General features: G+C 44.0%; 1 protein-coding gene and 2 pseudogenes across 1 annotated transcript in view; all 3 read left to right on the plus strand.

Annotated features, from left to right (window-relative positions):
- The first annotated feature begins 1855 nt into the window (after positions 1–1855).
- LOC129144405 (large ribosomal subunit protein eL22-like) lies at positions 1856–2351 on the plus strand (annotated as a pseudogene).
- A 5048-nt stretch (positions 2352–7399) lies between these two features.
- On the plus strand, positions 7400–13391 carry LOC100613502 (COP9 signalosome complex subunit 1-like; annotated as a pseudogene).
- A 280-nt stretch (positions 13392–13671) lies between these two features.
- GJA10 (gap junction protein alpha 10) overlaps positions 13672–22937 on the plus strand; it is a 33342-nt gene continuing 24076 nt past the window's right edge. Inside the window, exons 1-2 of the mRNA XM_054686849.1 lie at positions 13672–14797; positions 19810–21265. Of these exons, the coding sequence (XP_054542824.1) occupies positions 19826–21265 (1440 nt within the window). The 5' untranslated portion in view covers positions 13672–14797; positions 19810–19825. The remainder of the gene's footprint in view (positions 14798–19809; positions 21266–22937) is intronic.

The raw sequence follows: 22937 nt of genomic DNA on the forward strand, positions 1-22937 counted from the left end.
GCCTGCCTTCTCACAGCAAGTACTAGAACGGTGAACCATATCTCTGCTGCAGGTGTCCTCACAGATAAAATTAGAGTAGCACAAGAGCTTTTTGGGTGAAGCTTTGGAGAAAACAGGTGTAAGGATTGATTAGCTTGGGCATTACTTCTTCACCCTTCAGCTTTCAGACTCACAGAACTTCTCAGTTAATAATCTAGGCCCTAGACTCTAGGAAGTGCCTCTTCTCATTGCCATTTGTCTCAGGGTGTCCAAAGGAAGAAGCCCTGTCCTAAAGGATTACACATTGAAATAAATAGCAGTGGTTTTGTAGTGCTAGGGCTCTCCAACATGGGGCTTGTCCCCTTCCCTCTCTTTGAACCCTTAATACCAACTAGAGGGTTGGCCATCAGTCCTTCTCCAGTGCGTACTCTCACTCAGAAGATCTCATACCACCAGGTAAGTGAGTTCACAAACAATATGATAACCGAAAGATACTACTGGTTCAAAAGAAAACTGGATTACATAAGACTTTCAGAATCTAAAATGAAACTAATAAACATTAAAAGATGTTAGCAACGTGATACAAGAAATAATGAAACATTTAAAGTAAATAACATAATAAATGGAGTAAAAGGATAGAGGCCAGGTGTGGTGGCTCATGCCTGTAATCCCAGCACTTTGGGAGGCCGAGGCAGGTGGATCATGAGGTCAGGAGTTAAAGACCAGCCTGCAAGATGGTGTAACCCTGTCTCTACTAAAAATACCAAAATTAGCTGGGCACGGTGGTGGGTGCCTGTATTCCTAGCTACTCAGGAGGCTGAGGCAGAGAATTGAACCCGGGAGGTGGAGGTTGCAGTGAGCCAAGATCACACCACTGTGCTCCAGCCTGGGTAACAGAGCGAGACTCAAAAAAAAAAAAGGATAGATACAGGTGCAGAATAAACTAGTTGGAAAATCAGGCTGAGAAACCCCCAGAAGGAAGCAAGAAAAAGAATACAGGAAATACGAAAGCGGATTTAAGCAAGATGGAAGCCAGAAGTAGGTGTGCCAACATTCAGGTAAGAGGCCTAGAAGGAGGAAAAAAATAGAGATTGAAAGGGCCATAGGGTGCCAAATGAGAGACATACTGAAATTGAAGAGTATCAAGGTAACGAGAAAAATCTAAAAGCTTTTAGAGTAAATGTATAAAGGAACAAGAATAAGATTGACTTCAGTCTTCTCAAGTGCAATACTGGATGCAGGAAAATAATGTCATATTTAAAGTACCGGACTTAAAGTTTTAGTCTATCTGAATTTGTCATTCAAATGTGAGGACTTAATAAAAACATTAAGATTACCAAAGATCTCTATCCAAAGGAAAAGAAGTCACTTTATCAGAAAGACACACACGTTTATTGCAGCACAATTCACAGTTGCAAAGACATAGAATGAACCTAAGTGTCCATCAATTGATGAGTGGATAAAGAGAATGTGGTATACATATATCATGGAGTGCTACTCAGCTGCACAAAAAGAATAATGTCTTTTGCAGCAACTTGTATTGAACTGGAGGCTGTTCTAAGTGAAGTAACTCAGGAATTGAAAACCAGATAACATTCAGGTGTGGTGGCTCACGACTGTAATCCCAGCAATTTGGGAGGGTGAGGTGGGCAGATCACCTGAGGTCAGGAGTTTGAGACCAGCCTGGCCAACATGGCAAAACGCTGTCTCTACTGAAAATACAAAAATTAGCCGGGTGTGGTGGCGGGTGCCTGTCATCCCAGCTACTCAGGTGGCTGAGGCAGGGAGAATTACTTGAACCTGGGAGGCGGAGGTTGCAGTGAGCCGAGACTGTGCCATTGCACTCCAGCCTGGGCAACAAAGCGAGACTCCGTATCAAAAAGCAAACACAAAAAAACCCAGATACCCCTTTCTGCTTCCACTGCCACCATGGCACTCATGAAAAAGCTTGTGGCAAAGCAGGGCAGAAAACAAAAAAGCAGGTTTCTGAAGTTTACTCTTAATTGCACCCGCTGTAGAAGATGGAATCATGGATGCTGCTAATTTTGAGCAGTTTTTGCAAGAGGGGATCAAAGTGAATGGAAAAGCTGGGAATCTAGGTGGAGGACCAAGAGCAAGATCACCATGACTTCTGAGGTGACTTTTTCCTAAAGGTATTTGAAATATCTCACAAAAAAATTTTGAAGAAGAATAATCTGTGTGATTGGTTGCACGTAGTTGCTAACAGCAAAGAAAGTTATGAATTACGTTACTTCCAAATTAGCCAGGACAAATAGGAGGAAGATGAGGATTAAAATTCATTTATCTGGAATATTTTGTATGAGTTTGTGAATAAAACTTGGGAACCAGAGAAAAAAAAAACCAGATACCACATGTTCTCGCTTATAAATGGGTATGCAAATGCATACAGAGTGTTATAATGGAGATTGGAGACTCAGAAGGTGGAACAGGGAAGGGATGAAAAACTACATATTGAATACAATGTTTGCGACTTGGGTGACTGGTGCACTAGAATACTAGACTTCAGCACTGTGCAGTTCATCCATGTAACTGAAAACCACTTGTACCTCTAAAGCTACTGAAAAATTTTTTTAAAAAACGAAAAAAAGATTTGCTGGGCCGTGTGGGGTGGCTCACGCCTGTAATCCCAGTTCTTTGGGAGGCTGAGGTGGGCGGATCACTAGGTCAAGAGATCAAGACCATCCTGGCCGACATGGTGAAACCCCATCTCTACTAAAAATACAAAAATTAGCTGGGTGTGGTGGTGCACGCCTGTAATCCCAGCTACTCAGGAGGCTGAGGCAAGAGAATCACGTGAACCCTGGAGGCAGAGGTTGCGGTGAGCCGAGATAGGGCCACTGCACTCCAGCCTGGTGACAGAGCAAGACTCCGTCTCAAGAAAAAAAAAAAAAAAAAGATTTGCCAATGATTCGCATTGAAAAATTTTGGAAAAAATACTCAAAAAGTCCAGAAGATACTACAAAATCTGTGGGGATAACAGTGTTCAGATACCTTGGTAAGATGTGTATAGGGGGAGAAAGATTTTTTTAGAAAGCAATAAACCAGAATTATAATTTTAGACAGTATCAACATAATGGCGAGTAGAGGAGATCAAGGAAGTATACAAATGTTACAGTTCTTGCCTTGTTAGGAAGAAGGTATAGACATAAAAATGCCAAACTTAAAATTGAGGTATGGCATTCACGTAGAAAAGTGCATGAAAGAAATAGTTTTCACAAAGTAAACACTTGTGTAACAGCACCCAGATCAAGAATTAGAACATTACCAGCCCTCCAGAGTGCCCCCCATTCCTAGTAATAGTCCTTCCTTCTCCCTAGGGACAAACATTATCAGAACACTGTCTCTGATTTATATTATCATAGATTAGTTTTGCTTGTCTTTGAACTTTCAAATGGAATTATAACTGTAGATACTATTTGGCTTATTTCATTAAGCAATATGTGAGGTTCATGCCTGTGTTGAGTATAGCAATAGTAAATTCTTTCTCACTACTGTATGTATTTCAATTGAACCACAATTTATCTATCCTACTGTCATAGACATTTGTGTTCTAGTTCAAAACTGTTAGAAATAATGCCATTGGCTGGGCGCAGTGACTCATGCCTGTAATCCCAGCACTTTGGGAGGCCGAGGCGGGCAGATCACGAGGTCAGGAGATCGAGACCATCCTGGCTAACACGGTGAAACCCCGTCTCTACTAAAAATACAAAAACAAAAAATTAGCCAGGTGTGGTGGCAGGCGCCTGTAGTCCCAGCTACTTGGGAGGCTGAGGCAGGTGAATTGCTTGAGATGGACTTTCGCTCTTGTTGCCCAGGCTGGAGTGCAATGGCGTGATCTCGGCTCACTGCAAACTCCACCTCCCAGGTTCAACAAATTCTCCTGCCTTAGCCTCCCAAGTAGCTGGGATTACAGGCACCCGCCACCATACCTGGCTAATTTTTTTGTATTTTTAGCAGAGACGGGGTTTCTCCATGTTAGCCAGGCTGGTCTCAAACTCCAGACCTCAGGTGATCCTCCCACCTTGGACTCCCAAAGTGCTGGGATTACAGGCATGAGCCACCACATTCAGACTTTTTTCTGTATTTTTAGTAGAGACAGTGTTTCACCATGTTGGCCAGGCTGGTCTCAAACTCCTGGCCTCAAATGATCCACCCACCTTGGCCTCCCAAAGTGCTGAGATTATAGGCATGAGCCACTATGTCTGGCCTATTTTATTTTATTATTTATTTATTTACTTTTTTTTTTTTTTTTTTTTTGAGACAAGGTCTCACTTTGTTGCCCAGGCTAGAGTGCAATTGTGCAGTCACTGGTCACTGCAGCCTCGACCTCTTGGGTTCAAGTGGTCCTTTCACCTCAGCCTCCCAAGAAGCTGGGACTGCAGGCGCACACCACCATACCCAGCTAATTTTTGTGTATTTTGTAGAGAGAAGGTTTTGCAGTGTTGCTCAGGCTGGTCTTGAACTCCTAAGCTCAAGCAATCCCCCTCCTAGCCTCCCAAAGTGTTGGGATTACAGGCGTGAGCCACTGTGCCCAGCCTACCACTTTTTATTTAACCATTCAGTGGACATTTGGGTTGTTTCCACATTTAGGCTACTGTGGAGTATTATGAACACAGCTGTTCATATTTGGGCCCCTGCTTTCTTTTATTTACTCATTTATTTAATTTTTCTTTTTTACCAGCTTCTACATCAAGAACACAAAGCTTGGCAGGGTGCACTGGCTCATGCCTGTAATCCCAGCACTTTGGGAGGCCTAGGCAGGATGATCACTTGAACCCAGGAGTTCAAGACCAGCCTGGGCAACATAGTGGGAATCTGTCTCTTAAAAAAAAAAAAAAAAAAAAATTAGCCAGACGTGGTGGTGGCACCGGCGTGTGGTGGCACACTCCTGTGGTCCCAGCTACTCAGGAGGTTGAAGTGGGAGGATTGCTTGGACTTGGGAAGTCAAGGCTCCAGGGAGCCATGATTCTGCCAGTGTACTCCAGCCTGGGAGAGAGTGTGAGACCGTCTTAGAAAAAAAAAGGAAAAAATGTATACTGTTTATCAGCTTACAAAATTTCTTTCTAGGCTGAGCGCGGTGGCTCACGCCTGTAATCCCAGCACTTTGGGAGGCCAAGGCGGGTGCATCACTTGAGGTCAAGAGTTCGAGACCAGCCTGACCAACATGGTGAAACCCTGTCTCTACTAAAAATACAAAAATTAGCTGGGCGTGGTGGCATACACCTGTAATCCCAGCTCCTTGGGAGGCTGAGGCTGGAGAATCGCTTGAACCTGGGAGGCAGAGGTTGCAATGAGCCAAGACTGTGCCACTGCACTCTAGCCTGGGTGACAGAGTGAGATTCCATCTCAAAAAAAAAAAAAAAAAAGTACCTCCTTTATTTATTTTCTCCTTTATTAAATGTGGTAAATTAAATCATTAAAAAATTAAACCTTGCAGTTTCAGAATAAACTTTAATTTCATTTTTTCTTAAAACTCCTTGTCAACACAATAATAAACCCAACTTTAAAGTAATGTATTATATTCTTTTTAAATATATTGTTGGATTTAGTTTACTATACTGTTTGTTTAGGATATTCTGTTTGTGTGTGTGTGTGTGTGTGTGTGTGAAATTGGCTTACATTTCTTTCTTTCTTTTTTTTTTTTTTTTTGAGATGGAGTCTCACTGTGTCGCCCAGGCTGGAGCGCAGCGACGCGATCTCGCTCACTGCTGCAACCTCTGCCCCCTGGGTTCAAGCGATTCTCCTGCCTCAGCCTCCTGAGTAGCTGGGATTACAGGCACCTGTTACCGCACCCGGCTAATTTTTGTATTTTTTTAGTAGAGACAGGGCTTCACCATCTTGGCCAGGCTAGTCTTGAACTCATGACCTCATGATCCACCCGCCTCGGCCTCCCAAAGTGCTGGGATTACAGGCGTGAGCCACTGTGCCTGGCCCATTTTTTTCTTTCTTAATGTCTTGTAAGGTTTTGGTATCCAAGTTATGCTGACTCCATAAAGTGAATTGGAATGTGTTCCCTCTTTTTAAATTCTTGAAAAGTTACATGATAAGATCAGTGAAAAACGTGAGCATAAGCCCATTGCTGAGCTTCTTCTCCTGTGAAATCTGTTTCTTGAACAGAAAATGTGTACAATGCCATAATGGCGAATAAGTATTCCATTAGGCTGTGCCTGGTGGTGCTGACAAAAGCATTAAGATCAGGGAGGTAAATCCATACTTGGAGAATACGTCTCTCCCAGTGAGAACAAATTACATTCCCCTCCATGGATAGGGTCAGTCTGATGTAAGAAACCTGCTAGTAGGTAGTTGGCTAGTCCATATTGGGACTTAACTTTGACTTTGTTCTTGACATGTTAAGCCTTCCACAATGGAGGCACCCAGGTCAGCTCTGGTGAGTGGAAATCCATGTCGCTGAGCCCATAGCCTTCTTTCTCACCACCATGGTGATTTTGTTTATGGGTCCATTGAGCAAGCACTGGATTTGCAAGGGAAAGACACAGACTGACATCCCCAGAATGTATTGTTTTGTTCATTTCACTATTGAGATTCTCTTCTACAGTAGGTGTCTTTGGTGAACACTGACATAAAACACAAATATCTTCACATTTTGTCTCTAATCCTAGAAGTTCCTTCACGATACTTTTTTCTTAGACCTTGTCACATTTTGTTTTTTCCAAGTCTTAAACCATCCAGCCAAACCTTTAACCACTTCCCTTGAATGTACATCCTATGTCTGGCCCTTTCCCACTCCAGTTGAAGAAGACAATCATATATGCTGCTCAAAGTTCTACCTCCCAGGAGAATTTCCCTTCAACATTATCTCCTGGTTGGCATTGTAACATTGCAGCAGTCTATTTCTGGCCTTTGCTGGCACATCAGTCAGAAACATCTGGAAAATAGGCCCAAATATTGTTTCTCCCCCCCAGTTAACCGGTCATAAGGAACTTCATATGAGGCTCTAGGTGTTGACTGAGTGAGAAAAGAAGCAGGTACAGTATTGGGTATCAGAGGAATCTGCTTATGCAACTAATACACCTTCCAGACCTGCTTCAGCCTGATGTTTTATATAACATTTACACTTATTGATGTATTGCTGCTGTGTGTGCCCAACCTTATGGTGGCATGGGTCAGATAATACCCAGTTCATTCTGGATATCTCAGGTCACCCGGTCACTTGATATACCATGGTCAGGCATTCAGTCTCTAACAGGGCATAGCTATGCTCCAGAATGCTGAAGCTCTGCACTGTGATTCTTTTATTAAGGCTTGCTAGAGCCTCCATGTGACATATTGTATTAGTTCTCATGCTGCTGATAAAGATATACCCAAGACTGGGTAATTTATAAAGAAAAAGAGGTTTAGTGGACTCACAGTTCCACATGACTGGGGAGGCCTCACAATCATGGTGGCAGGCCGGAGAGCTTGTGCAGGGGTACTCCCATTTACAACACCATTAGATCTCATGAGACTTATTAACTACCACGAGAACACTATGGGGGGGAAACCATCCCATGATTCGATTATCTCCACATGGCCCCACCCTGGACACCTGGGGATTATTTCAATACAAGGTGAGATTTGGGTGGGGACACAGCCAAACCATATCACATATTTATTAGCTAAAGTTTCTTTGAATTCATCTAATTTGCTGGGATTTTGCACACTCTTGCACTGAAGACTGAACTTACTGCAGAGTTTTTTCTTTCTCTGTTTCCCAGGAAAATCTCACAGCCTTACGGGTTATTCATTTAATGGACCAGAGTAGCATATCAAATGACCTCCATAATTTACAAAGGCTTATCAAGCATTGCACCTTTTTTTTTGTATGGTGTTGGTGGTAGTGGTAGTTGTAGTGCAAGGGATAGAAACTACTTTCACTTGGGGAGGACTGGATCTCTAGAAACTTTGCTGAAGTGGCAGGTCCCTTAATTTTTGTGGGGCTTGTATTCTACCCTGTGGCCTGCATTTGTCTTCTTACTAAAATATTGACAGTACTTTTCTCTTGCTCATCAGGTCTAATCAGCATTATGTTATCAATGTAGTGACCCAGTATGATATTCTGGGGGTTATCAAGATCATCTAGACCTCTGTGGCCTAGATTATGGCAGAGAACAGGAAAATTGATGAAGCCCTTAGGCAAGATGGTGAAAGATGTATTGTTGACCCTGCCAGATAAATGCAAATTGTTGGAGATTGGCAGCATACATTCTAACACTCCAGGGCCTTATAAAAATCAAGAAAGTAGCCATTCTCAGATGTCAGGCCTGCTCAGCTCATGGAAGCTTAGAATTAAAATATATATATATATATATGTACATATATATATTTCATAAAAATATATATTCCTATAAACAACATATAGAATTGAGAGTTTTAAATTTATGAGAGTATTCCAAAGTATGTATTGTTCTGTGATGTCCTTTATTCACTCAGATTTTTTTTTTTTCAAATGGAGTTTTGCTCTTGTTGCCCAGGCTGGAGTGTGTGCGATCTGGGCTCACTGCAACCTCCACCTCCCAGGTTCAAGCAATTCTCCTGCCTCAACCTCCCAAGTAGCTGGGATTACAGGCATGTGCCACCACCCCTGGCTAATTTTTTTTAATTTTTAGTAGAGACGGGGGTTCACCATGTTGGTCAGGCTGGTCTCCAACTCCTGACCTCAGGTGATCCACCTGCCTCAGCCTCCCAAATTGCTGGGATTACAGGTGTGAGCTACTGCGCCCAGTCACTAAGAATATTTTTGAAATTTATGTTAATACAGACTCATTCACTTTGTTTTGTTCTGAGACGGAGTCTTACTCTGTCGCCCAGGCTGGAGTGCAGTGGCGCGATCTCCGCTCACTGCAAGCTCTGCCTCCCAGGTTCACGCCATTCTCCTGTCTCAGCCTCCCAAGTAGCTGGGACTACAGGCACCTGCCACCACGCCCAGCTAGTTTTTTTGTATTTTTTAGTAGAGACGGGGTTTCGCTGTTTGCCAGTATGGTCTTGATCTCCTAACCTCGTGATCCGCCCACCTCGGCCTCCCAACGTGTTGGGATTACAGGGGTGAGCCACGACGCCCGGCATTTTTTTTTTTTTTTTTTTTTTTTTTGAGACGGAGTCTTGATCAGTCGCCCAGGCTGGAGTGCAGTGGCGTGATCTCGGCTCACTGCAAGCTCTGCCTCCCGTGTTCACGCCATTCTCCTGCCTCAGCCTCCCGAGTAGCTGGAACTACAGGCGCCCGCCACCACACCCGGCTAATTTTTTTGTATTATTAGTAAAGACGGGGTTTCACCATGTTAGCTAGGATGGTCTCGATCTCCTGACCTCGTGATCCACCCACCTTGGCCTCCCAAAGTCCTGGGATTACAGGCGTGAGCCACCGCGCCCGGCCCACTTTGTTCTCTTTTTAAGGCAAATGACTTCTGTTAATATTTGCAAATTGATATAGAGAAAAAGCATTTGCCATGTGAATGGCTGCATACTGTGTGACAAGACTAATTCGATTTCTTCCATTAAAGATACCACATCTGGAGCAGTAACTGCAATTGGAGTCAGTGCATGATTAAGGTGATAATTTTCTAAGATCTATTATTCTTTTTCTGTACAAAGGATGAGATAGGTAGTACCATGCAGCACATTTAGTGTCTTTTTTCTTTTTGAGACAGGGTCTCACTCTGTTGCCCAGGCCCCAGGCTGAAGAGCAATGGCATGACCTTGGCTCACTGCAACCTCTCCTTCCCCGGTTCAAGCAATTTTCGTGTCTCACCCACCCAAGTAGCTGGGATTACAGGCATGCGCCACCATACGTGGCTACGTTTTGTATTTTTAGTAGAGATGGGGTTTCACCATGTTGCCCAGGCTCATCTGGAACTCCTGGCCTGGAGTGATCCACCCGACTCAGCCTTCCAAAGTGCTGGCCCCTTGAAAAGGGCCACTGTGCTCAGCCCCTTTCAAGACTTTAATCTCTGCAATTGCACTAATCTCTGCAATTGCCCTGAGGATGAAGTATTGTTTTTTTGTGGGGGAATTTAAATCTTCCATCCAACTCTTTCCTCTATTATGTCCTATCTCCTCTGTGTTATTTCCTCTCCTCTTCTTTAATTTCTTTTAGGTTGATTATTTTTAATTCAATTTTATCTCTCTTAACTTTATTGTTCTCTGAGAGATTACACATGCATCCTTTACTTATCAATGTTTAAGAGATTACACATGCATCCTTTGCTTATCAATGTTTAATATTCTGACTCTGATAAAGTGCATTCAATGTATTACATTCATTACTTTTCAGGTGACTTTTTACCTAATACTATACAAATACAGTTATTAATACATCATATGTTTTTACCTCTAGTTAATTCTGACAGATAATTTGTACTTTGGGCTGATGTGCCAGGCTAGTGGAAGTTTAATGTCACCTGTCTACCTTTCATTATCATCCTTTTTAAAAAACTAAATGACCAAAAATAGAATAGGCAGATGATAACGATGAACTATCAGTAATTTTATGCACTTCTACATTTTATATGGAAAAGAGCAGGCTTAGAAATGTGCCTCAGAGCTGTGATCTGAAACCCTCATTGGGTTCTAGTGATGCCCTTGCGGTCAACACCTCTTAAGATGGCAAGAAGATTCTATGCTTGAGATGTGACTAGTGAAAGATGCTGCACACTGAGAGTTTGGAGACCTGGTCTATCAGCATTGGGCAAGTCGTTTGACCTCTCTGGAATTCTCATTCTTTCTCTACAGAAATCAGACCTAGGTTTCTAAGGCTACTACTGGCTTCCAGATTCTCTATTTAGAAAGAAAAATATTTTCTTGAGCCATAGGTTTTGACCTAATAGAATATTGCTACAACAAGAATGGTGACGCACACCTGTAGTCCCAGCTACTCAGGAGGTTGAGGTAAGAGGATCACTTGAGCCCAGGAGTTGGAGTCCAGCTTGGGCAACAGAGCAAGACCCTATCTTTAAAATACTACTACTACTACTACTACTACTACTACTACTACTACTACTAGAATATTGGCACAGAAATGGACGGCATGCTGTGGCGGGGCTGGTGCAAGATGCCGCTGCGGGTTCAGGTGTTTAATTTGCAGTAGGGGCTGGGCGCGGTGGCTCATACCTGTAATCCCAGCATTTTGGGAGGCTGAGGAGGGCAGATCACTTGAGGCCAGGAGTTGGAGAGCAGCCTGGCCAACATGGTGAAACCCCGTCTCTACTAAAAATACAAAAATTAGCCGGGCATGATGGCGCATGCTTGTAATCCCAGCTGCTCAGGAGGCTGAGGCAGGAGAATCGCTTGAACCCAGGAGGCAGAGGTTGCAGTGAGCCGAGATGGCGCCACTGCACCCCAGCCTGAGCGACAGAGGAAGACTCCACCTCATTTAAAAAAAAAAATACATACACATACACACACACACACACACACACACGCACACTAAAATTTGCTGTAGGTGTTACCTCCTCCTGCCTGGCATGGCCAGGAACTTAATCTTGAGCGCCAGCCTGTCGTCCTGTACGCTGCTCTGAGGAGGCGGCTGTGGAGCCCATGCAAGTCGACAAGGACCCCCCGGAGGACCTGCAGAATGCACCCGACATCAACTACTTGGTGGACGCCACCCTGGAACTGGAGCAGTGCGTTGCCAGTTGCAGCGGCCTGATGTGCACCGAGCGGCTGCAGTTTATTGCCGACTGACTACTGCCCCTTGCTGCGGGTGGAGGCCCTGAATATGGCGCTCTCCTTCCTGCAGAGAATCTTTAACGTGGACCTGTACGAAGAGGTCCACCGGAAGCTCTCGGAGGCCACCAGGAATCTGCGGAACTCACCCGACACCATCCCTGAGAGTGGCGTGGAGCCCCTGTCCCTGGACACGGCCCGGGTGGAGGCCACTCAGAAAGAGGCCCTGCTTAAGCTGGAGAAGCCGGACGCAGACCTGAAGAACTACAAGCGCAACTCCACCAAGGAGCGCACCAGGCGCGGCCATGATGATTCAGCAATGCCCTCAAGTGTCACTCACGGCCTGAGACTACTGCAGCAGCGCCAAGCACGCCATCAACATGTCCTCAACGTCTTCAAGGTCAGCGTCTACTTGCAAAATTGGCCTTACGTGCTGAGCCGCGTCAGCAAGGCCGAGTCCACCCTGGAGATTGCCTAGCAGCGAGGACAGAGGGGCAGCCAGCCAGGCGCAGGCGGTCCTCACCCAGCTTCAATGCGCTGGAGGATTGGCGGAGCTGGTCGCGAGGAAGTACAAGCAGGCTGCCAAATGCTTCCTGCTGGCTTCGTTTGATCACTGTGACGCCCCCCAGCTGCTGTCCCCCAGCAACGTGGCCGTCTGTGGGGGCCTATGCGCCTTGGCCACCTTCGACCGGCAGAAGCTGCAGCGCCGCCTCATCTCCAGCAGCTCCTTCAAGTTGTTCTTGGAGCTGGAGCCGCAGGTTGGAGACATCGTCTTCTAATTCCACGAGTCCAAGCGTGCCTCGTGTCTGAAGATGCTGGACGATGCCTCGTGTCTGAAGATGCTGCACCTTTAGCCTTGAGGCCAGGAGTTTGAGACCAGTTGGGTCAACATGGCGAAATCCCGTCTCTACTAAAAAATACAAAAATTAGCTGGGCGTGGTGGTGCCTGCCTGTAATCCCAGCTACTCGGGAGGCCCAGGGAAGAGAATTGCCTGAGCGTGAGAGACAGAGTTTGCAGTGAGCCGAGATCGCGCCACTGCACTCTAGCCTGGGAGAAAAAGAGAGACTCTGTCTACACACACACACACACACACACACACACACACACACACACAAACACAAAGGAGGAGATGTAGGACGACCTGCTCTTGGACATGTGTACCTCCCCCACCCCCACTCCCTCACCGCCCCACCGTCAGGACCCTGTACGCCCAGATTCGCAACTGCGCCCTCAACTCGCACAGGGTGGCCGTGCCCTTAGCCCCGCTGTGGCAGCCCGGGAGGGTGAGCTGACGCAGCAAGTCCGGGAGGGGCTGACCGCGCCCGCGTGGACTCGCACAGCAAGATCCTGGACGCCCGGGATGTGGATCAGCGCAAGCACCACCTTCGAGAAGTCTCTGCGGATCGGCAGGGAGTTTCAGCACCGCGCCAAAGGCCGGATGCTGAGGGTAGCTGTGCTGCGCAACCAGATCCACGTGAAATCCCTTCCAGAGAAGGGAGCCCGGGGAGCGACTCCGGCCAACAGCCAGTCCCAGTGGACACCAGCTTCTGAGGGGTGGCCCTCAGCCTCCAGGACGTCTGCACACCCTCCCGCCCCAACGGACCTGTTCACTTCGAGGCAGCTCTGTGCCACCCGCGGCCCAGTGGAGGGCCTGGCTGTGTGCCCTAGCACCCCGTGTGCCCTCGCACCCCATGTGCCCTGTGCTGGGGCCTGGGAGGCAGGCGGCTGCTAGCCATCCTGGAAGGCGGGGCCTGTAGGGCTTGACCGCGTGGGTGTCTGTACCTAGGAAGCAGACTATGCAGCGCCTAGGGGGCACCACCTCCTGGAACCCTCATATTCCAAGGAGGGAGAGGGGAAGGGGAGGGGAGGGGAAGGGAGAAGAGGAGGAAGAGGAAGAGGCAGAATAAGAAGAGGAGGAGGGAGAGAAGAGGAGAGGGAGGTTTATTTTTTTCTTTTTTTTCGAGGCGGAGTCTTGCTCTGTTGCCCAGGTTGGAGTGCAGTGTCGCGATCTGGGCTCACTGCAGCCTCCACCTCCTGGGCTCAAGTGATCCTCCCACCTCAGCCTCCCGAGTAGCTGGAACTACAGGTGCAAAACACCATGCCCAGCGAATTTTTGTGTTGTTTTGCAGAGATGGGGTTTTGCAGTGTTGCTCAGGCTAGTCTCGAGCTCCTGGGCTCAAGCAATCTGCTTGAGGCCTCCCAAAGTGCTGGGATTACAGGAATGAGCCACCACGTACTGGTCTTTTTTCTTTTCTTTCTTTCTTTTTCTTTTTCTTTTTTTTTTTTTTTTTTTTGAGACAGAGTCTTGCTCTGTCACCAAGGCTGGAACGCGATGGTGCAATCATAGCACTGCAACCTTGAACTCCCGGGTTAAAGTTGTCTTCCCTCCTCAGCCTCCCGAGTAGCTAAGACTACAGGCATGCACCACAATCCTTTGTTAATTTTTTTTTTTTTTTTTATAAGGACCGGGGTCTCACTATGTTACTCAGGCTGGTCTCCAACTCCTAGCCTCAAGCAATCCTTCTGCCTTGGCCTCCCAAAGTGCTGATATTATAGGCATGAACCATCACACCCGACCCTAAAAATGTTTATTCTCTTTTTGAGATGTTTCTTCTTTCAGCATGGCATGATTTGCAGTAACACTTTAGGTTTGATTGCCACTCCATTATTATTTGTTCACATTTATGAGGCCACACTCACCCCAGGCAGTTGTTTATGAAATCGGACATGACTCATTGATCTGTGAGCATCGATTCCTAGAACAATCAACAGACTGAAAGAAATGCACCCAAACTTAAATCACTGTATGCATTCACCAACGCAAAAGGAAAATTCTCATTTGTTTCACTTTTCATTTCCAAATATGATATACCAGGAGAGGTCCCAGCTTGGTATCAATTAGAAAAAAATACTGTAAGAAAATTGCAAAGCACCAGAGGACATTTTGAACCTTGGGGGAGGACTAGGTTAGACTCCATTGATCAAAATAACTGTGCTCATTCTGGATTAGGGCCCCACAGCCACCTGATCAGAGCCTTTATATCTGCAACCAGCAGCAATTTTTCCACTAATGAGCCACACACGGTGCAACTTTGAGGTTCTGCGAACCCAATCGTGATTTTTTTGTTCACTCATAAGGTAAGTAGTAAATATGTGGACTCTCTTGTTTATGAGAAATATATAGAAAATCCTTGTGGGTATAGAAAACAAGATCTGAAATAATATGCAGAAAAGGGCCATCAGCATTTTACATAGGATATGCTAAATTTGTATTTGATAATAAAAGAAAATTCAGTAATATTTCTAAGACCCACATTCATTTAATGGTAAAAAGTAGTTATTTTTAGAAAAAGGACTAGTTGTCTAAAGGACAAAATGTCTTGTATTCTAGTATGTAAGATTGTATTTTTGTTTTTCGTATAGGCTAAGCTCGGTTTTCCTTTCCTTGCTATTTAAAAATAATAATTTCCACATTTTAAAGAGATAGTGGCAAAAAGAAGTATTATATAGTTTAGTACTGCCAAATAGGAATAAGATTGACATAAGTTAGCTTTCCCACCTCAGGGTTTTTATATAAAATAGAAGCTATAGGTTTTTTTTAAGTGCTAAAGGAATCCTTTATTTTTTTTCCAGGTCTCTACCTGCAGAGGAAATCCCTTTTTAAAATAAAGAATAATGACCAGAAAGTTTTAAGAGAATAATTATGGGAAAAGACCAAAACTTTAAGACAGGATAGAACTTAGTAAATTATTGCTTTTGGTTAATGAGGTCTGAGTCCTCATTTTAATATCTAATTTTTATTTGCAAGTAATATAAATGACTGCATTCTTAATTTTTGAATCTCAAACAATTCACAAGTATATAGAGTAAATTATAAAAGTCTCATTAATACCTCTTCCAAATTCTGAGAGGTATCTACCACTTTTTCAATTTCATTAAAAAATTCTTTATATTTATATACGTACATACAGGTAAAAATGTACATAGACATACACTTTTGATAAAAATCACTTATGCTTTCTTAGAAGTCTTTTTTCCTTTCCTTTCTCTTTTTTGCCTCTCTTTTTTCCAACTTAACTTCCCGTCCACTCTCATCACCTTCAACAGACCTCAGGTAACCTATATTAAATTCCTGGTGTGTATCCTTCTGCATTTTTTTCTCCATGCTCAATTAAATCACATACATACATATCTCATATACACATGCATACATATACATGTACATTTATAGAATTTTGTTTTACTGAGTGATTTACAATTCCACACTGAATCTTTGGATTAATTTGGGAAGAATTGACATCTTTACCTATATTGCAATTTTCAATCCCTGAGCATGGTATATCACCATTAAATTAAATTAATTTATATAGTGGTGTGTGTGTGTGTGTGTGTGTGTGTATTTGGCATTGTCAACTATTCCCCTTCTTGAAACTCTGGCTTTGGGCTTTGGTTTCAGAGACAGCACCCTCATGATTTTCCTCCTCTTTCTCCTTGGCCATTTCTCATATTTATTTGTAGATTCTTTTGTGGGGAAAAGAAAGAGATCAGATTGTTACTGTGTCTGTGTAGAAAGAAATAGACATAAGAGACTCCATTTTGTTCTGTACTAAGAAAAATTCTTCTGCCTTGAGATGCTGTTAATCTGTAACCCTACCCCCAACCCTGTGCTCCCTAAAACATGTGCTGTGTCAACTCAGGGTTAAATGGATTAAGGGCTGTGCAGGGTGTGCTTTGTTAAACAAATGCTTGAAGGCAGCATGCTTGTTAAGAGTCATCACCACTCCCTAATCTCAAGTACCCAGAGACACAAAACACTTCGGAAGTCCTCAAGGACCTCTGCCGAGGAAAGCCAGGTATTGTCCAAGGTTTCTCCCCATGTGATAGTCTGAAATATGGCCTCGTGGGAAGGGAAAGACCTGACTGTCCCCCAGCCCGACACCTGTAAAGGGTCTGTGCTGAGGAGGATTAGTAAAAGAGGAAGGAATGCCTCTTTGCAGTTGAGATAAGAGGAAGGCTTCTGTCTCCTGCTCGTCCCTGGGCAATGGAATGTCTTGGTGTAAAGCCGATTGTATCTACTGAGATAGGGGAAAACCGCCTTAGGGCTGGAGGTGGGACATGCTGGCAGCAATACTGCTCTTTAAGGCATTAAGATGTTTATGTATATGCACATCAAAAGCACAGCACTTTTTTCTTTACCTTGTTTATGATGCAGAGACATTTGTTCACGTGTTTACCTTCTGACCTTCTCTCCACTATTAACCTATTATCCTGCCATGCCTGATAATGATCAATAAATACTAAGGGAACTCAGAGGCCGGTGCTGGTGTGGATCCTCTGTATGCTGAACGCCGGTCCCCTGGGCCCCTTTTTCTTTCTCTATACTTTGTCTCTGTGTCTCTTTCTTTTCCAAGTCTCTCGTTCCACCTAACGAGAAACACCCACAGGTGTGGAGGGGCAACCCACTCCTTCACTCTTTCTTCCTCTATATTAGTCTCAGGGTTCTGTCATTGTCTCACTTTTTCTTTTTGTCTCTGAGTGATCTTCTCTACTTATTCAATGATAATTCATAAATGTTTATCTCCTGTTTGTACCATTTTTGTTGTTGTTGTTCTCTAGACCCAGATGCCTTCTGGACAGCTCCACCTTTGCCATTCAGTTTTGCTGGTAGAATCTGTATTTTCTTTTTCTTTCTTTTTTTTTTTTTTGAGGAAGGGTCTCACTCTGTCACCCAGGCTGGAGTGCAGTAGTGTCATTATGGCTCCCCGCAGCCTCAAACTCCTGGGCTCAAGTGATCCTCCCACATCAGCCTCCCTAGTAGCTAGGACTATAGGCACTCACCATCGTGCCTGGCTAACTCTTTACATTTATTTTTTGTAGAGACAGGGGCCTCACTATATTTCCCAGCCTGGTCTGCAACTCCTGGGCTCAAGCAGTCCTCCTGCCTCCACCTTCCAAAGTTCTGGGATTACAGGAGTGAGCCACCATGCCCAGCTAGAATCTGGATTTTTTTCTAATTATAATTTCTGGCACTAATGTGCTTAAAAAGCCTTCTACTTTAAGATTACAAAACATGTTCTTTTATAATTTATTTTAATACTTTTATGGCTTACTTTTTTACAATTAATATTATGTTCCATCTGGAATCAATTGTTGTGTTTGGAGATAAGTTGGAAAAAAATCTAAGAATTCCAGGTTTTTCTCTCTTTTTTTTTTGGTTGATATTCATTTTTGTATTATCAGTATTGATTCATTTTATAGGTTAGTGGGAGTCCTTAGTGATCAAGTACTGTGAGGTCTGGGACCAAATATATTTTGTTATTGAATTCCTGGCATCTAGCACAATGCCTAAGTGATAGCAAGGTTTGATTTATTTTATTTATTTTTTTGAGGCAGAGTCTTGCTCTATTGCCCAGGCTGGAGTACAGTGGCGTGACCTTGGCTCAGTGCAACCTCCGCCTCCCAGGTTCAAGCGATTCTCCTGCTTCAGCCTCCTGAGTAGCTGGGATTATAGGCGCACAGCACCACACCTGGCTAATTTTGGTATTTTTAGTATAGACGGGGTTTCACTATGTTGGCCAGGCTGTATTCAATCTCCTGACCTCGTGATCTGCCCGCCTCAGCCTCCCAAAGTGTTGGGATTACAGGCGTGAGCCACTGCGCCCAGCCAATAGCAAGATGTTAGCAAATATTACTGAATGAATGAATTATGGAAGGAGAGAATTGTTTCATTATCTTTTTTTTTTTTGAAACAGAGTTTCACTCTTTTGCCCAGGCTGGAGTGAAGTGGCGTGATCTCGGCTCACTGCAATCTCTGCCCACTGGGTTCAGGTGATTCTCCTGCCTCAGCCTCCTGAGTAGCTGGGATTACAGGCACGTGCCACCACACCGGCTAATTTTTCTATTTTTAGTAGAGACGGGATTTCACCACGTTGGCCAGGCTGATCTCGACCTCCTGACCTCAGGTGATCCACCCACCTCAGCCTCCCAAAGTGCTAGGATTACAGGCATGAGCCACCACGTCCAGCCTCATTATCTATTTTAACTTAATAATGCTTTCCTATTTTTCCTCTGTATCTTTCTTATCTGGAAGTCTTCCATATCTTAGAAAGCTTTAACCTACTAAGTATTTTAACCTTATTGAACCTTGAAAAACATTAGTTTTTCAGGATAAACCAAGTAACCTGTTCATGTCAGCTATACCTGGATTGTTTCCCAGATACTAAGCTTGCTAGAGAAGCAGTTTATATTCACTTTTCTTCTAAGTTAGCAAAAATTCCATGAAAACATGATGTTCCAGATGTGGCTTAATGGATGTAATTATGTGTTATTGCTGGTATTGTTTCTGTGTCTGCCTAATCTTTACTGCTACCCTGATATGAGCCAGTTCCTGAGGGTTTGACTGATTTGTATTTTCTTTACCTATACTTTGTCTTGCAGTGAAAGCCCTGGATAATATATCATGAGGATCTACTTTATTTTGCCTATTGATGGTTATTTTGGTGATAGGGTCAAGAAACAGAATTTTAAAGTGAAAAGACAATTCCATTGACTATTATATATTGATGCCTTGTGTGTGCGATGACCAACATGCTTTAGAAAGAGTCTCTATCTGCAAGGGGTGTACCTTTCCAGGAAGGGGAACACAACCATCACAAAACTCATTTAGGCACAGTCCCAGGTGATTAATATTAATAATAGGGTTGTGAGGATTCAGGAAAGGGAAAAATAACTACAACTTGGGATGGGTAGGGAACACTTCCTGAGGAATTGAGACTCCTTTACGATCATGTCAGATGTATGGTAAGTAGAGTATCTCATGTGGATAGAAAAATGAATACAATTGTGCAATTAGAATGAATTGTACAAATATGGAGACCTATTTGTATACTAGAATAACAGGCAGCTTTGTGGGGGAGAGTAAAAGAGAATAGGAAGAAGTAAACTGCTGAAATTGTGAGGGGTATTTAGTGTTTTTTCAAAAATTAATATATTTGGAAATGTCCTATTTTAAGCATGGGCTATAAATATTAGGGCTGGAAGATCCTTCATAGTTTTGCTGACATACAAAAGAACCTGCTGTATTTTTGAGCTTGTGTCTATATATTACCACCATGGGTGCTGTTAACCTCAGTGTTTTCTGTATATTTCAGACATTAGTCTTTAACCATGGGGGACTGGAACTTATTGGGTGGCATCCTAGAGGAAGTTCACTCCCACTCAACCATAGTGGGGAAAATCTGGCTGACCATCCTCTTCATCTTCCGAATGCTGGTACTTCGTGTGGCTGCTGAGGATGTCTGGGATGATGAACAGTCAGCATTTGCCTGCAACACCCGGCAGCCAGGTTGCAACAATATCTGTTATGATGATGCATTCCCTATCTCTTTGATCAGGTTCTGGGTTTTACAGATCATCTTTGTGTCTTCTCCTTCTTTGGTCTATATGGGCCATGCACTTTATAGGCTCAGGGCCTTTGAGAAAGACAGGCAGAGGAAAAAGTCACACCTTAGAGCCCAGATGGAGAATCCAGATCTTGACTTGGAGGAGCAGCAAAGAATAGATAGGGAACTGAGGAGGTTAGAGGAGCAGAAGAGGATCCATAAAGTCCCTCTGAAAGGATGTCTGCTGCGTACTTATGTCTTACACATCTTGACCAGATCTGTGCTGGAAGTAGGATTCATGATAGGCCAATATATTCTCTATGGGTTTCAAATGCACCCCCTTTACAAATGCACTCAACCTCCTTGCCCCAATGCAGTGGATTGCTTTGTATCCAGGCCCACTGAGAAGACAATTTTCATGCTTTTTATGCACAGCATTGCAGCCATTTCCTTGTTACTCAATATACTGGAAATATTTCATCTAGGCATCAGAAAAATTATGAGGACACTTTATAAGAAATCCAGCAATGAGGGCATTGAGGATGAAACAGGCCCTCCATTCCATTTGAAGAAATATTCGGTGGCCCAGCAGTGTATGATTTGCTCTTCGTTGCCTGAAAGAATCTCTCCACTTCAAGCTAACAATCAACAGCAAGTCATTCGAGTTAATGTGCCAAAGTCTAAAACCATGTGGCAAATCCCACAGCCAAGGCAACTTGAAGTAGACCCTTCCAATGGAAAAAAGGACTGGTCTGAGAAGGATCAGCATAGCGGACAGCTCCATGTTCACAGCCCGTGTCCCTGGGCTGGCAGTGCTGGAAATCAGCACCTGGGACAGCAATCAGACCATTCCTCGTTTGGCCTGCAGAATACAATGTCTCAGTCCTGGCTAGGTACAACTACGGCTCCTAGAAACTGTCCATCCTTTGCAATAGGAACCTGGGAGCAGTCCCAGGACCCAGAACCCTCAGGTGAGCCTCTCACAGATCTTCATAGTCACTGCAGAGACAGTGAAGGCAGCATGAGAGAGAGTGGGGTCTGGATAGACAGATCTCGCCCAGGCAGTCGCAAGGCCAGCTTTCTGTCCAGATTGTTGTCTGAAAAGCGACATCTGCACAGTGACTCAGGAAGCTCTGGTTCTCGGAATAGCTTCTGCTTGGATTTTCCTCACTGGGAAAACAGCCCCTCACCTCTGCCTTCAGTCACTGGGCACAGAACATCAATGGTAAGACAGACAGCCCTACCGATCATGGAACTATCACAAGAGCTGTTCCATTCTGGATGCTTTCTTTTTCCTTTCTTCCTTCCTGGGGTGTGTATGTATGTTTGTGTTGACAGAGAGGCAGATGGAGGGGGAGATTATTTATGGAGAGATAAAATTATTCATTCGATACATTCAGTTAAATTCAATTCATAAAATAGACTTAGAAAAAACTTATTATATCAATCGCTCTTATAAGTGCTGGGCATGTAAATGGGTAAAATACAGTCTCTGACATCAAAGGACTCAGGATGTAGGAGTAAAATTTAGGCAGGTAAAATGTAAATATATCAAGTGTAAGGCGTCACGTTAGTGGGAATGAGTGAGCAAAGGAGGGAGTGGTCATATGGATGGGTCAGGAAAAGTTCATAGTTGAAGTTACCTTGAACTGAATCTTGAAAGATGTGGCAAGTTTTTCCAAAACCGGAAGGACTGGGGCACATGAAAGAAGCTGTCCTGGTAGAGGGAGCAGTGCAGATAAAGCCTAAGAGTGAGACACAGCAGTGCTGTCTGAGGAGCTGTGTGTGGCTGGAGCACAGGGTGGTAGGAGGGCGCAGAGGGAGGGAAGGCTGGAGAAGTGGGCATGGAGGCCCTGTAGGGAAGCCATAGAGAACTGACGGAGGATGTGGAGCAGAGGAGGGACTGGATCAGAGTTGCAGTTTAGAAAGTCCTTCTGTCACAGTGTGGAAAACAGTCCAGAGGAGGGATCATTTGTAACTTGAGTTGCCCTCATCTCACTAAAAAAGGAGTGTGTACTTCATTCTTTTAATACTTTTGACATTTCAAAGTCATATACAAATATTTGGTGATATATTTTACAAAGACAAGAATCAATATTGTATTGATTTTAATTTTGTTCTCTGAAAAATCACTGTGGGATTAAACATTTCTTACCCATTATAAACATGAAATGGATATTTACTGTGGATTCTTCTCAATTCTGGAACAAAGGACGACACTTGATTACTCACTGCTCCCAATAGTCAACTGTTTCCATTAAAAAGAAAATTCCCCCAAGGTTGGTGGGAGAGCTTCTGAGTTGAGCTCACCTGCTTGTTTCTTCCTTTGTTCCACTTTCTGTGTTGATAATTACTGAATCCCTCTACCCTAGTTTTACATCTCCTGTGGGTTTAGATACTGATGTTACAGTACTACAGACATACCATGAGTGCAAATCAACCTACTTGGATTTTTACTAAAATACTTCTCTCAAACTGATATTCATTTCTTGTCAGTGACCAGCCATTTATTTAGGAGACTGTTTAGGATCAATGCATGGGTGCTTAGAAACCTATGCCAAACTAGAGCAGGGTTCTTAACCCTTGCCATACATTACAGTCATCTGGGAGGCTTAAAAGCCATCATGCCCGGGGCCCATCCAATTCTAATTAAACCAGAATCTCTGTGGGTGGGATGCATGCATGAATATTTTTCAAACTCCCATGGTGAGTGCAATGTGCAGCCAGGGTTAAGAACCACTGTTTTAGAATAACTTGAGGCCAGGCATGGTGGCTCATGCCTGTAATCCCAGTACTTTGGGAGGTCGAGGCAGGTGAATCACTTGAGCTCAAGACTTCAAGACCAGCCGGGGCAACATGATGAAACCCTGTTTCTCAAAAAAAAATACAAAGATTAG

The sequence above is a fragment of the Pan troglodytes genome, chromosome 5 (genome assembly GCF_028858775.2).
Source record: "Pan troglodytes isolate AG18354 chromosome 5, NHGRI_mPanTro3-v2.0_pri, whole genome shotgun sequence".
Classification (NCBI taxonomy): Eukaryota; Metazoa; Chordata; class Mammalia; order Primates; family Hominidae; genus Pan; species Pan troglodytes.